This window comes from Pimephales promelas, chromosome 21 (assembly GCF_988280905.1).
Source record: "Pimephales promelas chromosome 21, fPimPro1.hap1.1, whole genome shotgun sequence".
In the NCBI taxonomy this organism is placed as follows: Eukaryota; Metazoa; Chordata; class Actinopteri; order Cypriniformes; family Leuciscidae; genus Pimephales; species Pimephales promelas.
The window spans coordinates 26,458,083-26,477,281 of NC_142789.1; the positions used below are offsets into that span (position 1 = coordinate 26,458,083).

Here is a 19,199-nt window from a genome sequence, read left to right on the forward strand (position 1 = left end):
GTATTTAATTCATTCAAGAGTTTAACAATGGTGGTATAATGTTTTATACTTTATTTAATGCATCTCCTGTCAGATAAATGAAGAATAAAATGGCGTCATTTTTGTCTCAAACAAATCGGCTTGGATGTTTTTTAGGCGTTGAGTAACATTGATTAGAATGCTTCAGGTTTAGGAAGGACATTAGGAGTGATTACACATGCCAGACCTGAATCCAGATTTCCCAGCTGAAACAAGCTAATGCTGGGATTTCGACCTCGGATTCTTGAGGCTTACAACATCACCAGCTGCACCACAGAACTCCATGCATGCTAGGTCTGTCAGCACTTGACTTCTCTCTAAAGCACTTGTAAACTACCATGCCAATTGCGAGGAGAAGAACAAATTTCCGATTCCTCTCAGGACTCTAAATTTCCTGTGCAGCTTTACGTGAGAGTGTTTGCAGCATGTGGATGTTCCTCAGATCCATGGTTTTCTCAAAATCATCTGTTGTTTCTCAAAAACAGTGGTTTGTACGAGCCATTTCTGCTCTCGCAAAATCTTCATTAGCGACTTGCGAGAACCGCCGCTATCCCAGATGCACAGCTTTTGTGCTTGCCAGTGAATCATGAGTTTTAGTTCTTCCTTTTTTTATTAGTTTTGTCCTGCCAGAGGTATTTTCCAGTAGAGTTGAGTCAGTGGCTGGGATGGGAAAGAACCAAATGTTCAAATAGGTGGAAATCTGGATGCGTTTCTGAAGTCATGAGCCACTGCTTTCTCAAAGACTGCTTTTTTACTGATTTAATTCACCCATGCGTCAGATTCTGCTCTCGGAAATAAAATGTTGCATTTAAAAAAATAAATATCCTAATAAAAAGTTGTATTTTTTTTACTGAGTCATTTACCAAAAGTATATTTTTAGTCGATGACTCAGATCTCCAACGCCAGCAAAAAAGCTAAACATTAGATAACTGTATGATTCCACTATGTGGTCATGTTGCCATGAATGGCTCTCTGTCTTCAGTGTCTACACCCTTGACTCTTAGTGAGACAATTACTCCAATTTATGTTATTACATTCTGGGATATTTTATTCTAATGGCCCTCTACTCTGAAATGTATTCTTAATATATGAAATTAATAAAATAATTAATAACAAAATTTAAATCTGCAGTCCGTAGCTTTTGGGTTAAAAATTATCCAAAATAAAATTGAGCAAGTACATATCCAGCCAATGTTCAAAACTATCTGCTTGCTTAGCTCGATTCGAAACGGCAAGCTTGTAATAATGTTTTTAATTCCAGTGGTACTAGTGGATTTACGCGGGAGATTCGAGCATGTCTTTACGCCGCCGAGGCACAACTCGCGTAAAGTTGATAATTCCACGAATAACTGCAATTGCAGATTTCAAACAGAGACTGCGACAAAGAGGAAAGACTGCGGACTGCTCTTTAAATAAAAAATACATAGAAAATAAATAAATCAAATCAAATATATTGTTTTCATACATTATATATATACAGTACAGTAGTTTAGGGTCCATTTCTTACTATTAACTACGACTTTTGACTCAATAAACTCATAATAGTTTACAAGGTAAGTTTCCATGTTGTAGAATATGGCATTAATATGTGCTTTTTAAGTACTAATAAACAGCCAATATCCTAGTAATATCAATGCTAATAAGCAATAAGTTAATAGTGAGATTTGGACACTTAAATAAAGTGTTAACATATATATATATATATATATATATATATATATATATATACATATAATTTATTTGAGAATTGGTAGTAATGTCATGTCTCTTCTGTGGTCTCGTTTTTCATACATTTCATACACATTTCACAATAATTTCACATTAAATTAGAACATTTTGGCCAGTTTTGTTGGCTACTGGGAGACTTGACCAAGTTTGACCAAGCTGGGAGACCATGTTGATAAAATCAGAAATCTAGTTTAGGCTGGTTTAAGTATGTTTTTCCCCTAACAGGGGGATGCTAATATATTCATCCTCTCATTTTCAACAGGGCGAGCCAGGCAGGGCAGGGGCACCAGGTTACCGTGGCGATGAAGGTCCTACTGGGCCAGAGGTGGGTAATGTTAACTAGTCTTGATTACCTGTATGTCACCCTGACCTGCTGTTGCATCTACAACTGATGTACATTTCCTATGTTGAAATCATGTTTTTTAGGGGAAAAAAGGGGTCAGAGGAATCAAAGGGGCCCCAGGAGACAGAGGCCTAATAGGAGAGAGGGTGAGTTAGTTCTGTTGGGCTTCAGAGCTAGGTTTAACCAAGCAAAGTCCTTGTCCTTAGCTGTAACAACGTTTTTTTTACCCGCTCAGGGTGATGATGGACCACAAGGAAATGGAACAGAAGGGTGCCATGGTTTCCAGGTAGAGTACCTCTCAATTGATTAAATATCTTACCCTCAAAAATCATATTTAATGTAGTATGTTTATTTGTTTATGTGCGTGTTTGTATCCTTTTAGGGCTATCCTGGCCCCAGGGGAGATCCAGGAGCGCCTGTAAGTATACTGACCCTTACAGAGGTTCTCCATTAATAGAACTCAACATTAGTTTTCCAGAAGTAAAAATCCCCATTCATTTCTTTCACTGAGAAACTGACATGGGCGTCGGAACCATTGTATATGGGTGGGATGAGACCCACCTACTTTTTAAGACCAATGAAATTGGACCCACTCGCTTTTACCGTCTCTAATTCGGTGCACATGTCTGATCGCTTTTCAGAGTGGCGTCAGTCAAATCAATTCCACTTCAGGAATGCTCTAATAAATTGAAATCATTCCATTATATTTTCCAACGAGCCGCAACTGATTAAAATAACCGCCCGTTGTACCCTTCCAATCAAATATTGCGTTGCAAACATCAATAACAGCTTTAAGTTGTCAGTGCTGGCAAATGACCATGGTATCAGCGGGATAATCCACAGATAGCTGTGCGTTTAACGCATGAGGGGAAGCGGAGTTTAGTTTACTTAAACTTGTTTACATTTTTCTGGGGGAGGGCCCACTCACTTTTTTTTGCTTCCGACGCCCATGGAAACTGATATTGAATGATAATGAGTAACACTTTCGATTTTTTATGATAAATGATTTCTAGTAAAGAACCATAATCCTGATGAGTGATCCATTAATCAGATTTGCTGGTACAGCAAAATAGTAGGAATCTCCCAATCACTGTGAATGATGTAATCAGGTCTCCCTGCACTCTCATTATATTTGCATGTTTGAATATTTTTAATGAAACATGCTCATGCATATCAGTGACTTAAAAATGAATTACTATTTTATTCTTAATAATATTGTTAGTTATTTAAAAAACAAAAATTCTTACCATTGTTATGGGATTTGTAGTTTATTCCTTCATCAAAGATATCAAGATATCATCTAATTTTGGTTTGTTGTTTTTAATGAATGAATGAATGACTTTATTTGGAAATGTCATATATCTATCTAGAGCTGGTGTGAAAATCCCTATTGAGAAAATGATTTGGAAAAATCCTTTACCCTGCAGTCCACAACTGAGCATATAATTCACGTCTGTGGTTATCATGAAATTCAAAATGAATAAGCGACTATAATGATTCATATGATTTATTAGTGGTTTTATTAGCATGCCTAACTGTTGATTCACAAACGTCTTGATTCATTAGGGGTTAGTGTATATGTGTTTCCCGGCAGGGATTGCATATCTCAATAGACACACAACAGCTGAATTTGCTCGTCCTCAGCAGATGTAAATCGTCTAGGCCAGACGTTACGAGGAGATGGTTGATGAGCTGACAAAGCAAAGATAATTCATGTGACCTAATATCCCTCCTTCTTACTTGCACTTTCTTTAACTTCTCACTTTCAAGGGTGGAAAAGGGACCCCTGGACCCAAGGGAGATGATGGAGATCCAGGTGACCCTGGATTAGATGTGAGTCATTTTAAATGCACTTGTGCTCATCACACTGCATCACCCTATTTTATTTTTTTCCCACTTGTTTAGCTTCTTATATTCCATAGCATGAATATCACTTTTCTCTTCTTCTGTTTTTCATGAAATTATTCCCTTTCAAATGAATGTTCGGGGTTCAATACTAGTCGAAAGCACCATCACCAAAGGTTTAAAATCTGAGGGTGTGTTTACACTTGTAGTCTGCTTTGTTAGCTTGGTCCGGACCAAAGAAAAAATAATATTTAGTCCTGGTCTACTTAGCATTCACATTGGCATTTTTAACATCAAATCTAAACTGAATCTTAAAGGGATACTCCACTTTTTTTGGAAATAGGCTCATTTTACAAGTTAAACTCGAATCTACTTAGCTGATTTTCTGATATTTAGAGGAATATCAGTAACCAGACAGTTTCGAATCTCATTGACTTCCATAGTAGGAAAAAATATATACTATGGAAGTCAATGAGACCAGAAACTGTCTGAATGGATTCGAAAACGGTAAAACTCAACTGTTTAACTCTGGGGGATTTGTAAAATGAGCCTATTTCCAAAAAAAAGTGGAGTATCCCTTTAAGGCATAGCCATAGGGATATGTTCACAACCAGAATGATCATCTTTTATGACATATATAAACAAAGATCTGTTGCACGGAGCCGTGTTTCTGATGCCTGTACTGATCTGCAACATCGCGTATTAAGCATTAACTTAAGCATTATCATGTGCCATTTTTGGTTCGTTTACATATCTTTGGTCCTTGTTGTGTTCATATTTCATTCGAACAGCACCAGAGTTTATTTGGAAGCGGACTGAGATCCATTTCGCTTGTTTGGTGCGCATCAGGTTTCGGATGTTTACGCTTATTCCAATAAACCGCACTAACAGAGCAATCGCACCAGGGCTCGTTTTAATCGAATTAAAATACTAAGCAAAATAATTTCAGGTTCATGCAAATGCAAAAAATCTTTATTCACCGATAACAGTGCCATTCTCAGTCAGCAAATTTATTCTGCAAAAGATGGTGTCAAATAATAGGAGGGTTTCTGAAATGAAGCAAGCAGTTTTGATTGGTCATGTGATTTTAACATGGCCGCCTTATGACTCCAGTCCATACAAATTAAACTAAAACATAATTTCACAAAAATTAACTTTTATTTTCTGCAATTTAAATAGGTTTTCGTGTCGGTCACACATTCGTCATAGAGAATCCTGGAGCCTTGCGTTTAGGCAGCAGTGCACTGTATATATCTTGTTGTCAAGGATTCAAGGAGGCTGTATCTTTATTTACCTTAGTTTCAAACCACTAGAAAGGAAGTCTTGAGATTATCTGATTTCGTCAGGGTTTTTTTTTTGTGTGTGTGTGAGAATCACATCAGAGCCAAGTTTTCTTTTCTTGGTACACTACAACAGGGTAAACAACTTTGTCACTTTTGAATGCATGCATTACTAAACAAAACGTTTTTAGAGATGTCTAATAATTTAAATATCAGTTTGGATAAACAAGAATGCTTGAGAGTAGAAATTTGTTGGAAAGTTCATGTTTTACACTTTTCTAAAGCCAGACTCTTCAGCTGGATTGCATTCTTTAACAGCCCCCACACACTTTCAGTCCAACAGATGGGTCTCCAGCACTCTCACAAAACAACATGTGCTGTAAAAGAGTAACAGGTTTCACACTGTGTCTGATGATTGATTCAAATGGTGGAAGTTGTTTTGAAGAGGTTGGGATTTGGCCAATTAATTGAGAATTAATTCTCCTGCTGTCTGGTTCAGTTTTGAAATGTTTTAGAACAGCTAGCTGGACAGTTGTTGTCCCACACATGTACAAACTTCCCTCTTCCCTGCCTATGTTTACAAGTGAAAATATTCTGATTTCATCTCAAAATAAACAGCTCTATCTATCTGGTCGCCGTGAATTTGCCAAGTAAGCCATGTTCCTGGATCAACATCTTTTTTTTTTTTTGTTCCTGGACCAACAGTCCTGTCCAAAAACATAGTTCTAACCCTATTCCTTCCCCTAAACCTACTCTAACTTAACCCTAAAATCTGAGGGAAATGATAGGTGAATAAGAAGCACCAAACCCTTGTTATAAGCCTAAACGTGACATTTAAAGGGTTAGTTCACCCAAAAATGAAAATTCTGTCAGTATTTACTCACCCTCATGATGTTCCAAACCTCTATGTGTTTATTTGTTCTGCTGAACACAAAGGAAGATATTTGGAAGAATGTTTTAATCAAACAGATCTCATTCCCCATGGGGAATGAGATCAGTTTGATTAACCTGTTAACTGTCACCCCCCCTTTTTTGAATAGACATGAAAATGCACATTTCGAACTTAAATGGTTGTAATTCAAGAATGCTTTGGAATCTAGACATATGGTTGGTCTTGTTTTAAAGAAGACATTTGGCAGATTTTTGTAGAAGTGAAATAAATTAAGAAAGTGACACAGAAAAAAAGTTATAGAAGTTTGAGTTTATGGAAATGTACAATGTAAAAATATTAATTATTCATATTTTACATAAAATATATATTTTCAAAACCTGGGCTACTTTAAAATGGCAGAAAGATCAAAGCCAAAAATCTGAACAAGTTGTGTTTCAAATTTTAGGTTGATATCTCAAAAAATGAGCTTTCAGTAAGGTTTTGTTTGAGCGCAGTACCAAACTTTTTCACTAGGGCACAATCAGACTCCATTACTGCCCATATAAGGGCGCCTGCATTTCCATTTGTGTTTTGAGTGATATGAACCATTATTTTCACAATTTTCATACAATTTCTGAAGTAGAAATCCTATTCAGAAGTAGCATGGGAAGTTTGGCAGATTTTGATATGAATTGAACCTCTAAGAAACACATACAAAGAACACGCATGTAAGTCATAGCTAGCTGCCACGTCACAAATGGTGAATTTATTATTTTTTTCTTGATATTTCAAACTTTTCAGACCTTTTTTTTCCAAAATAATTGAATGGATTCTATCTTTTGAACTTTTGGCATGAAAACAAACTGAGGTATCTACCATTTTTTCATGATTTTTCATGTTTACTGCTATTTTAAAATAAAGGTCTGAACACGCCTTATGAGTATGAAAATATTCTTGTTTTATATTGATAAATTATGGCTCCTCTGTAATATATTTTGAAAATCAGTCACCAAATATGGAAACTAGAGATTGTAAGCTTTCAAATGATATATAGTTTGTCAATATTATTAAAGGTATTTACTAAGATATTATTGTTTTAAAAATATAGTGGCAAACGTCCCACCTGTGGGACGGTGACAGTTAAGTGGTTAAAACATTAAAACATTCTTCCAAATATCTTCCTTTGTGTTCAGCAGAACAAATAAACACATGGGGTGAGTAAATACTGACAGAATTTTCATTTTTGGTTGAACTAACCCTTTAAAGGGACACTTCACCCATTTGCATTAAGCTTTGTGTCTTTAGAAACCCAGTCATATTTTTGAATGGTCATGGTTTATTCCCTAATTTTCCCCTGAGATGGGAGAAATAAGGATTTAAGTGTTTTACTTTGTGATTATTATGACGTAAAAATCGTCATAATAAACAAGAAGTCACATTTCATTGGCATTGGGCAAGTGTAGAGACTACAAACATTAGCTCATTATTATTCAAGGGTGTGGGGCCCACTCACCCTACAGGCCTATTACAGATCAGTGGGTGGGACTTCACTTGCAGATACTGAATCAATTCAAAAATCATGTAGCTAGCTGTGCATTATCCCATATAAAATAACCATGATATGAGGTTTGGATCATAGCACCCATCCTTGTGTGGGATGTTAGTCGAGTGACAAGGTAAATGCCGGCTGTGAACTTATCACACATGCTTATATCAAAGCGCTGAGCTCATGTTTAATTTTTACATCAAAACAATTTTTAGTCTCTTGATTGTGGTTGGACAAGCCGACGCAAAATAGCAACAAACACATATGCTCACAAGCTTTCATCTTCAGTCATCTGGAGTCGATTTTTGGTGATCTAACACCCAGACAGCTTCACTATTCATCATCGTGTTTGTCTTTGTCCATGCAAAACCAAAACCTTCAGGGAAGCGGTGGAGACGTGCATATGTGAAAGAATTGTTTTTCATCTGTTGGCTGTTCGTGGTTCTTTCTTTAGAAATGCTCGTCTAATTTTAAAATGGTTGGTCTCTCTCACACATTCAGAAGAATTAGCGCCAGGTTTTTGTTTGTTTGTTGAGCAGTGATTGAATGCACCCTTGAATGTTTGGGCTACAGAAAGGCCGCATAAATCATTCAGGATGTTTACAAGCCACACACATTTCGCCGCATATGTGTGTAAACTGTTTAGTGATCTTTCTAAGACATTTCTGAAAGACTTCTGATATTGGCGGTGTTTGCCAAGCCAATAGACAAGCATTACTGTTAATATTTCATAAACTGTAAATATATATATATATACATATATATTGCAATTTTAATGGTTAAAGACCATCCATCAGTTTGAGGATCCAGTGGAGTTACAAGGTTTTACTTTTCATTGGTTAAATATTTGCAAAACCCATAGACAAAGTTAAAGGGTGACCAACTTACTGATTTATGAAAAAAATAAATATGGAAATGCAAGGTTTCCATATGGTTTCTTATTAGACTATTGCTTTAATGTCCTCTATACTACCTCTTGTGACAAGGCTGACATTTGTCAGTGTTCGGACACATTTCAGAAGACGACAAACTTGTTTAGCTTGAAGAGTTAGAGCATGTTTTGAGCCAAAAACATAAAAAGGCAATGGACAGATGCACCCAAATTTCCACAACACATACACTTTATGATAATTAGAAACCTACCCTTGTGTTTATCACCTCTCTGTAACTCTCTTCAACTACTCACAAAAACTAAAGACCTGCTGTAAAATGTTTTGAGTAATTTACTAACATTCATCTAGAATGCATTTAGAATATAAAAGCAATCATTAGCAGAATTGCAGTGCCCATAAATTAAAATGTTTAGTACGTGTTTTACAACCGCATCTTGAATGCCCAGAGGCTCTTCATTATAACCATTAGGTCTGGAGGGAATATAGAAGGATAAACTCTTTAACAAGCTGAAACAAACTCGGATTTAAAGTAAAGTTAAACTGCTGTGATTAAAAACACACTTGAATGTTTGAGCTAGAAAGGCTAGCCCAAACATGATATATGAACATTTTGCAGCATTTGGTTGGAATATTTACACCATTTACACATAGTGCTCATTCTGGTTAAGAGATTTCTAAAGACTTCTGTTAACATTGGTGTTGGCTAAGTCAAACAATATTACTTTTTTTACAGACTTAAGGCTGATTTATACTTCTGCGTCGGACCTACGGCGGAGTCTCTATGCTATAGACTACGCGTTGGTTTTCATTTATACTTCTGCTTCGTTGTCCGCGTTGACGAGCAATTAGGGGGATTAGGGAGCATGTGAAAGCCGGGGAGCGGTTCTAGCAGACCAATCACAGCGCAGAATTGACGCGTTGTTACATTTTTGGAGAGGTACACATCAGGGTACGCCGAACGGTACGGCGTGAGTTGGACGTAAAAGTATAAATTGGGCTTCAACCCATCAATTGTTCTTTTTTATTAACCCTCAGGTGCTCTTCGGTCATTTCTGACCGAAAAAATTTCTGTTTTGAAATTTTAAAAATCACAGCTTCATCGGAATGTTACGAAACTTGGTGACTTTTATGGCATTATGTATGTGAATACAAAAAAAAATGTAGGTCATGATCCGAGCATGCTAAGTGGTCATAAAAAAATAGTCACACTTGTTGTCTTCGGTCAAAAATGTCCGACCCATAGGAAATGAATGGGAAATTGACAAAAAATAAAATTCTCTGAATTTTTGTATGTGCAAACTACAAATCGGCCACAATTCTAAAAAAAAAAAAAGTACACCGCAGGAAAGGGGTGACACTCTTCAACATCTAGAGTGCAAAACAGACAAACCCACACACACATACAAACACACTTACATACACACCAATAAATTTTGATTATAAAAAGTATGTTTTGAATTTTTAAAAATCACAGCTTCATCGTAATGTTATGAAACTTGGTGACTTTTATAGCATTATGTATGTGAACACACCAAAAAATTGAGGTCATGATCTGAGCATGCTAAGTGGTCTTAAAAAAAAGTCTCACTTGTGGTCTTTGGTCAAAAATGACCCCCATAGGAAATGAATGGGAAATTGACGAACACAAAAATTCACAAATTTTTATTTATTTATATTTTTTTACATTTTTTTAACAAAAATTTTTTTTACACGTTTTTGAGATTGTTTCAACCATATATTCAAATCCAACAAAAAAACAAAAAATTTGTTCATAAACTTCTGGGGAATTCACATGCCTCTCTATAGAGAGCTGTACATGCCATCTAGTGGTTACACCATGATTCTACGCTTTTTCTCTATACTGTAACCAGATGGTGCTTATTTTCTTCAAAAAATATTTTTTTCTGAAGGTCTAGACTCTATATTAAACTAAAATACTGCATTAATAATTTTTTGGAAAAAAATAATATATATATAGAAAATATATATATATATTTTCATGGCAAAAATAGACAATAAATATTGCATAAATATTAATAAATTCAATCAGATTGTCTCAAAATACTCAATTCGAAAGAATAAATATTATAGAACAAAAATAAATTGCATTGGTTTTACTGGGATGGAGGAAATTTAATTTTTAGGTGTCCGGTCACTTTTGACCGGGAAGATAACAAGTGTGACTCCGAAACGAAGAGCACCTGAGGTTACTTTTCTAACCAGTTAAGCATGATAGCCAGCACCAGAACTGCATAGCAATGTGCTATGAACCACTCTGAACACAACCAGCTTGAAGAAGCCTGATCTACTTTTTCTGGAAAATACAAATTGATGTATTTTTTATGTTTAAGTGTATATATGTTGTGTGTATATGTTATTTTGTAGGCATTCCTCGCATCTGCTCCATATGAGCCATGAAGGTGCTTCTCCTTGTGTTTGGCTCTGTCTTTCTGCTGGCCAAGACTGTTTGTAAATGTTTTTCTGTGCTTGTAAACAATTGATTGGGCTCCTCCGGCCTCTCCCAAACCCGAGGGGCCCACATTTGGTCCAGTATCTGTCAAGGTAATCACAATGAGCCATAACAATATTGGCATGACGGCATCATTTAACCTCGTCCCAACTGTGAGCCTGCTAGGATAACGTCTGTGACAGTTGTGGACTTTGAAGTGAGGAATTTGAAGGTAATTGAAGCAGCATGGGAGAGACGGCTTGTAATGGGGACAGGTGGTTAGTATTATCTCACCGTCTGACCGTGATCTGGCCCGTGATCAACTATCTGCTGTGATGGTGGCAAAACTGTACAGAGACATCTGAATGAATGGAGACCATTTAAATTATTTTTATGAATGGAGATGGTTGTCTCAGAGGGTTTTTGCTGATTGCAATGTTCATAGTTTTGATATTACAGTAAGGCTGGGATTAAGAGGCATTGGAATAGATTTTGAAGATTGGTTGAGTAGATCAAGTCCATCAAAGTGGGTTCAACATTTCATTTGATAACGTTTGGCAATTTTGATTTACATGCTGTTGAATGTTTGATGATTGCATTAGCATGTGTGTTAGTAATGCTTCTATCACTTGTTTCGGTTTCTTGTTTGCTTGTTTTTGGATCTAGAGATTCTGCACTCTTTCAGGAGATGCATAATAGTACCCTTACCTAAAGCAGTGAAAACATGGATTGCCGGAAAATTCCATTAATGGTGGGCAAGTGTTGTCATAAATGACAGAAAATTCCACCACAGGGCTCCAGACTAACTTTTTTTTTTTTACTAGGAGCTCTGTAGCCCCTTACTGAAGCTTTTTAAAAGCAGAAAATTTTAAGTAATTCACATCCCCCCCCCCCCCCCCCCCCCCATTTTGACTCTATTACTGACAAATGCCATGGTCTTAACATACAAAAATTACAATGTGCAGTTTTATTTGGGCATTGGCATTGGGCAAGTGTTGTCATAATTATAGAAATGGCGGCTACTTGTAAAGCTACTTATAACACTGTATTTTCCAGGCTTAATGTTCATATCTTGTTTTCCACAGAACAACAGGCCAGGACCACCTGGGCCTAAAGGAGCCAAAGGTCACCGAGGACCTGAAGGAAGTTCTGTAAGTGTGAATGCACCATTTCAGTGTTTTTCAACTGTATTTTTCCCTACTAATTTTTTTTGTAAGGGTTTAATGATAAAAATGGTTATATTTGTTCATACACTCTCAGAAAAAAAGGTACGAAAGCTGTCACTTGGGGTGGTACCTTTTCAAAAGGTACACTTTTGTACCTAAAGGGTGCATATTGGTACCTTCATGGTACATATTTGTACAATTATGGTACCAATATGCACCCTTTAGGTACAAAAGTGTACCTTTTTGAAAAGGTACCGCCCCAGTGACAGCTTTTGTACCTTTTTTTCTGTTCGCCAATGAGGGTTCATATGAGCGTGATATTCTGTACCATAGGCGTGTGTCCACCAAAGCGTTTTTCCACGCGCCTGGCGTTTGTTTTCAATGGGAGCGCTGAACGTTTTTTTCATGCTGAAGGCGTTGTTTTTACTGGTCGCCGAGAGTTGAAAAAGTTTCAACTTTGGATAAAACGCAGCGCTGTCACTTTTTACCCAGCCGTCCAATCACAGCGGAGGAGGGGCGGGACTAATACCACACCGACCAACTGTCACAACATTCTTTCTGTACAACGGTATCAACCAGCAGAGCTAACCGAGCAACATGGATGAAAAATAATTTTTAATATGAAACCAATAATCTGCTAAATCAGTTACACGTAAACTGTGCTGCGGATATTCTGTATCATTGCAACGAAACGTCAGCACCCACATCTAGGCGTTTTCAGCTGGCTAAAAAACGCTTTGGTGGACACACGGCCTTATGTCAGCATCCTGAGACGCTTTAAATAACGTATCTGTATTCTGAATCAGTGAAACATAGACATGCCGATCTTCTGTTGGATTGAATGCCTGAGATCCAAAAGGCCCAAGAAAGTTCACTTTCAACCTTTTGTTGAGAAATACAATGGAATGTGATCAACAAATCTAACCCCAAAATTGTGGCCAAATAAAAGTTAGAAAAACAAGTTTTATTGTTTGCTTGATATAGAATCCAAAATACCATTGGCCACAGTTGACATGCTCACTTAAGCTAAATCATGCCAGAAAACCTGGACCTGAACTTGGTTAAGCATCTTTAAATGACACACAATCTCATTAGATACATTTAGAAGGTGAATGGCATTACTATATTTTCAAAAGGAAACAACACGGCTCTTACACTGTCCAGAGGAGCCAAGAGAAAGTTTTAAGTGTAGAAATCTTCAGTTATGTAGAACGGCATTAAAAAGCCATGAGTTATGGGTGTGTGGGAAGGGAAATTTCTCTCAGCCTGCAATTTCGTGATGTTCCTCTTTGCCACTGGATGACATCCAGAGAGGAGGAGACTTGACTGTCTCAAAAATGCTCTTATTTGGGAAGGGATTCAGAGCTTCTTAGCTCTGGCAGGATTACATCTGTGTAGCATGTAACAAAACAGACATTGACCCTTCCAAAGACCTGTTTATGTTGTTCGATACTGGTACAGCATGTGTCTTCATGTGCACATTGTATATTTCATCTGTCTTGTATTCATGCACAGGGACCACCAGGACCACCTGGGCCTCAAGGAGCAGATGTGAGTGAGTTTGATTTGAATAAACTGGGTTTTGCTGAATGCACAAATCAAAGAAAGCACACATTTTTTGGGATTTAATCTAATGCACATTTTCCAGCACAGTTTCCTGTATGAAGAGACAAAGAGGGTGACGGTGCACTTGATAATAAACGATCCAATTCACTTTCCGTTGTTTTTGTGAATTCCACATCGCTGACAGCCAGTAGCTATGGTGATCTCTAGCCATAAAAGCATCCTTTAATAGCACACGACAGCTGGCTTGTTTCAGTTGTATCTGCAAATAAATGAATGCACGACACTATTTGAACAAGTCTTTAAGATCGACATTTGAAAGGGTTAAAATTGACAAAAAAAATGTAAAAATTAAAAAAAAAAATTTTTTGTATGTGTGTAATGTTAAAATCCCCTTACTAGAGAGGAATATTTGCATATTATTAATTTGAATAGTACACTGATCTTTGGTGAAAATTGGATTCCTTGTGACCCCTTTATCGGCAACACATACTATATGTGAAGAGTTCAGATGCAAAAGCCTCTAAGTGCCATTTAAAATTTTCTTCTACAATGATCATTTTGATCAAGCTTGTATATTTCAGTTCAGTAATTTCACTTTAATTGCAATGAAGATTACCTATTAATTGTCATTAAAGTGAAATTACTGAACTTAAATACACAAGCTTGATCAAAATTATCATTGTAGAAGAAAATTTCACATGGCACTTAGAGGCTTTTGCATCTGAACTGTTCATATTGACATAGTATGGGTTTTCATCACTCAGCACAAGAGGAAATACACTTAAAAAAAGTTTATTTGTAGTAATTGTGAGTCTCCGGGGAGCGTTGTGCAGAAAGTGCAGAATTTCCTGTAATTAAAACAACATGGACTTGTGGCTCCATTTTGTGATACAAAATGGCGACAGAGAAAATCAGTTGCAGAGGCAGCAGTCTCTCTCCATTAATGTCTCTCTCTCTCTTTGTAGGAATGTGAGATTCTGGATATCATCATGAAGATGTGCTGTGAGTAGACCTGTTTTTGTATTTACTCATGACTCACTACTCTGTTTCACTGCCTCCATAAATGGCGACCTGCCTGTCGCCCATATTGATTTAACACCGTAATGTCGACTCGTGCCGTGAAGTGATGATACAGCAGTCCACCTAGCCAGCTCAGTGTTCACCAAACTTTTGCAGGCCAGTTGAGAACATGCAAAAAACACTGAGATACTTTGCCTCTTAGTAATAACCACCATTCATTTGCAGCACAAGAAATATATTAGGCCCTTGATTTTCTTGAGCAAAGCAGATTTCAGTATACAATACTGTGTGTGTGTGTGTGTGTGTGTGTGTATTTTCCCCTTAAAACTCATGCATTCATATAATATGTGTGTGTAGATCCTATCAAGTAGCACAAATTATTATGCTAGTTTTTAATTAATCAGTTTATGCCCAAGAAGCATGTTTATTGTTTTTGTTTTATAACTCATGTTGGAGCCACAGCCTTTAACCCAGAATGGATTCATATAAATGCTCATATTGTACACGTTTATCGTAAATATTAGTTTTGGAAGCTTAACTTAGATATTTAATATCGCCATCCGGGCATGTGAAAACAGGACATAATCCAATTGGAGAGAAAACACTGATTCTTTGAACAGAAGTGTGTAAAAGTTCAGTGTGAAAGTACACATCAATGTTGAAGGACTAGGATTTGACAGTATCAGCCAATCAGATGCAAATAATGTTTCGTGGACTGCTATTTTTACTTGATGTGGCCCAATGTTTGGGGTAATTAATTTTGTCCTCCCTATACGACCCTTTGGCTTCAACCCTGTCCATTCATCTTGAGTTGCTTTTGTAAAACAAAATCTTGAGTTGTTGTTGTGTCAGTTAATTTTGATAAATTACATTTTTCGTGTAAGAGTTAAATCAGTGTGTGAAATGTATTATGAATGAGACCCCTGGGGCCAGACAAAATTGTCCAAAAAAAATATGTTTCAGCCAACAAGACAAACATCCAACCATTCACTTTAGATTAGGCTGCTTTGTATATTTTAGAGTTTTACCATTTATTTTTCCTCCCAAACATAATGTTAATTTTGCCTAGTTCTGTCCAGACCTTCACCGTTCGAGTCAGTTTTATTTTATATAACAGAGGCTTTAAATAGGCCATTGTTCTATTCATTGCCACCACAGATTAAATATGAAATGCTCTTCTAAATATTCCCCTGTTGGGTTACAAAATCAAAAATAAGAGAAAAAAATGGTCAGGTATTTAGGTCAGAGCATTAACAATCAATCAAGTCAAGGCTTTTTTTAAATCACAAATGAACTAATTTTAATGAACTTATATTATTTCCAGACCAAATTATTCCATCTGTAACAAAAGCTAAATAAATGTGGATCCCTTACTTTGAATGTTTTGCTAGAACATACGTTTCTGATCTGATTTGATGCAAATGTAATGTGTTTTCACTTTCCTTTTTTTTTTAGCTTGCTGTGGTAAGTCCCAAAACTTTGAAGTAAATGACAAATATTTCAAACTGTTTTATTTAGTGTTTTGCAATGCCATCTTCCTTAAATACATTTGTTATTGAAGAATGCACATGCGGACCCCTGGACATTGCTTTCATTGTGGACAGCTCTGAGAGTATTGGCTCTTCTAACTTTGCCATTGCCAAAGACTTCATCGTGACGGTGATGGACAGACTCAAGTTAAGACAGGTATTTACTATGAGACTCATTAACACTTCATTTAACTGTCAACTTGTATTTATTGGGGATGTAATCATGATACACACTGAGAAAGACACAATCCCCATCATATTCAGATTAGTGGTAAACCGACATGGGTTTTAATGGTTGTTTCTTAAAGGGATACTCCACTTTTTAATTCTGTGGGAGTGGTAAAATGAGCCTATTTCCAAAAAAAAGTGGAGTATCCCTTTAAATGATTACATTCAGTCCCCTTTAATCTTGAAGATGTAGTAGTTACATACTAGATACATGTGCTCTTCTAAATGAATTCCACATTATAATGGCAATAGATGCATTTAAGTTGAGTTTCCCATTTCTTTTTTGCAGTTTGGTGCCAATGAGTCTCGTATTGGCGTGGTGCAGTACAGCGGTGCTAATGCTCAAGAGGTCGTACAGCTTGGTGACCCCAACATTAAGACCCTGACAGACCTAAAACAGTATGAAATATCAATGATCTTTTGTTAAAAGCCAATAACAACTTCAAGTTACTCTTCTGTGGCTTGAAGGAATTTGGATGCATGCATTTTGCATTGTGTCTGAAGAATAAAAATGATCTCTGTCCTTCACTTTAGAGCTGTGAAAGAGTTGCGCTGGCTAGCTGAAGCCACATACACCGGAGAAGCTCTGCAGTTCTCGCTAAATAAAATGATTAGCAAGCTAGTGACGGAGAAGAGTGTGGTCCTTGTCCTAACTGATGGACGCTCTGACACCAAGAGGGACAAAGTGCCCTTAAACGTGCTGTGTGGCAAAGGACTGAAGGTAAACCTAACAAACTTGGACAACCTAAGCTCATAGGAAAAACGTGCCTCCATTTTTCCAATTATTTTCCAAATCCAATTATTTTCCAATTCCAACCATTACAATTCACTGCATTTTTAGGCTGAAATAAACACTTGTGGGAGTAAAGCACCAACAAGTTTTATTCTTGTTCACACACATTCTGATTACGGCCCAATTTATTGATCAATAAACACTACTATATGACCTAGGCATTTTGTAGCTGAACTGTTGCGATACCATTTCCAGATTCATGTTCGTCTGTTTCAGATAAAAAAGAACAATCCCACTCATTGGATATATAACTTTGAAAGTCTCACAAGACATCGAAGAAGCGACGTAATTGGCAGAAATGTTGCAACTGGCATGTATTTCCAATCAGCCGCGGTGGAGCTAATGAGCTAACGTTGTTGTGTGTACAGAAACCGTTTCCACAGAAATGTAATTCATTATTCAATTATATGAATCTAATATGCTGCATAACGTATTGTCATGATGTTTAGTTAGGGAGAACTTGTGATCCAAAGACATTTCATGTTATTGGGATCCAAGTATGGTGCCATTAAACCAGAAAGGATTTAGTGGTAGAGGGGAACCTCGACTCACTTCTGGTTTCTGGCAGGTTGGTGGCGTTGGAGTCGCGGATTATGCAGAACGAAACCCCAATCGAGAACAGCTTGATGAGGTTGTGTGTAAAGATGATCCCAGAAAAGGTTTCTCCTTTGTCCTGAACAACTTTGGTGTTCTTCTGGATGACAGTTTCCTGCAAAACCTGACTGATAAAATCTGTGAAGGTAGGTAGTATCTGCTGCAGATTTAGTGTTTTGTGAGTTCTGGATCTAAATTTGAGAAAGCCTTACAGTATTTACTACATTGTGCTTTTTTCACAGACAAGAAGTGTCCCACTTATACTTGTCCAAGTAAGTATTTATTTGAGATCACATTACCCAGATTTGTCAGCATTTTAACCATTAGATAATAATGGGTACACCCTTTTCCTCTTCCCCAGTTTCATTTGTCGACAACACCGATGTCCTCATCATGATGGACAGCTCGGCCAGCGTGGGCTCCAAGAACTTCGAGATGACCAAGGATTTCACACGGATGCTGGCTAAGCGTTTTCTGTCAGCAGAAAGAGGAGGTTTCCAGGTCCGGGTTGGCGTTGGCCAGTACAGCAACAATGCCAACTTAGAGGCGGAGTTTTCCTCAAACGCCACCCTGGTGGTGGCTCAAATCGCAGAAGCCAAGTTCCAGAGTCAAGGTACACAGGTAACAAACGCTCTCAACTTTGCCATCGAGCGCTTCAGGGGTGGCAGGACGAGGAAGAAGAAGCTGCTGGTGTTTTCGGATGGTCGTTCCCAAGGCGTCAACACCATCCAGATTGAGAAAGCCGTGGAGCAGGTGAGCAAAGCGGGCATCGAGCTGTACGTACTGGCCGCGGGAAATCAGGTGAACGAGGCAAATCTGCGCACACTGGTGAGCCGTGGCCGGCCGTATGACAACACGTACGCCTACCGCCACCTTTTCAAAGTACCCGACTACCGCTCGATGGTCACTGGGGTCTTTTACCAAACTGTCTCCCGCAAGATTTCCCTGGAGTCGAGGGGGTGATTGGGTAGTGGGAGGGGTCAAGGAACAAAGGGAGTCTGCGGCAGTATAGCACAAGCTTTGATTGTGTTCGTTTTTTGTCTATTTTTCATGTGAATGATATATCTGAACTTAAAAGGGTATTTTGATAGTCTCGGTTTCATTTCGTAAAAAAACAGTAAATGACTATGTCGGAATTCTTAAAAGAAAATTATTTTTTATGTCACTAAGTCTTTGTAAAGTATAGGGATTAATCTAGTCATTCAACAGTTTACGTCAATTCTTTGAGTTCTAGTGCTTTGACTATATGACTGTATTAAAGTTTGATGTCCATAACTGCCAGAAATTAGCATTCAATGATGTTGAGGGCACAAAAAATTAATTCTTTTAG

The 19,199-nt window shown here is 37.4% G+C and overlaps 1 protein-coding gene across 1 annotated transcript in view; it reads left to right on the plus strand.

Moving 5' to 3' along the window:
- col6a1 (collagen, type VI, alpha 1) overlaps positions 1-18,913 on the plus strand; it is a 33,572-nt gene extending 14,659 nt beyond the window's left edge. The window contains 15 exon segments of the mRNA XM_089125012.1: positions 2,009-2,071; positions 2,173-2,235; positions 2,325-2,375; positions 2,472-2,507; positions 3,860-3,922; positions 12,059-12,124; positions 13,655-13,690; positions 14,671-14,707; positions 16,181-16,281; positions 16,283-16,411; positions 16,772-16,881; positions 17,017-17,203; positions 17,844-18,015; positions 18,112-18,141; positions 18,231-18,913. Of these exon segments, the coding sequence (XP_088981138.1) occupies positions 2,009-2,071; positions 2,173-2,235; positions 2,325-2,375; positions 2,472-2,507; positions 3,860-3,922; positions 12,059-12,124; positions 13,655-13,690; positions 14,671-14,707; positions 16,181-16,281; positions 16,283-16,411; positions 16,772-16,881; positions 17,017-17,203; positions 17,844-18,015; positions 18,112-18,141; positions 18,231-18,832 (1,746 nt within the window). The 3' untranslated portion in view covers positions 18,833-18,913.
- Positions 18,914-19,199: the final 286 nt, after the last annotated feature.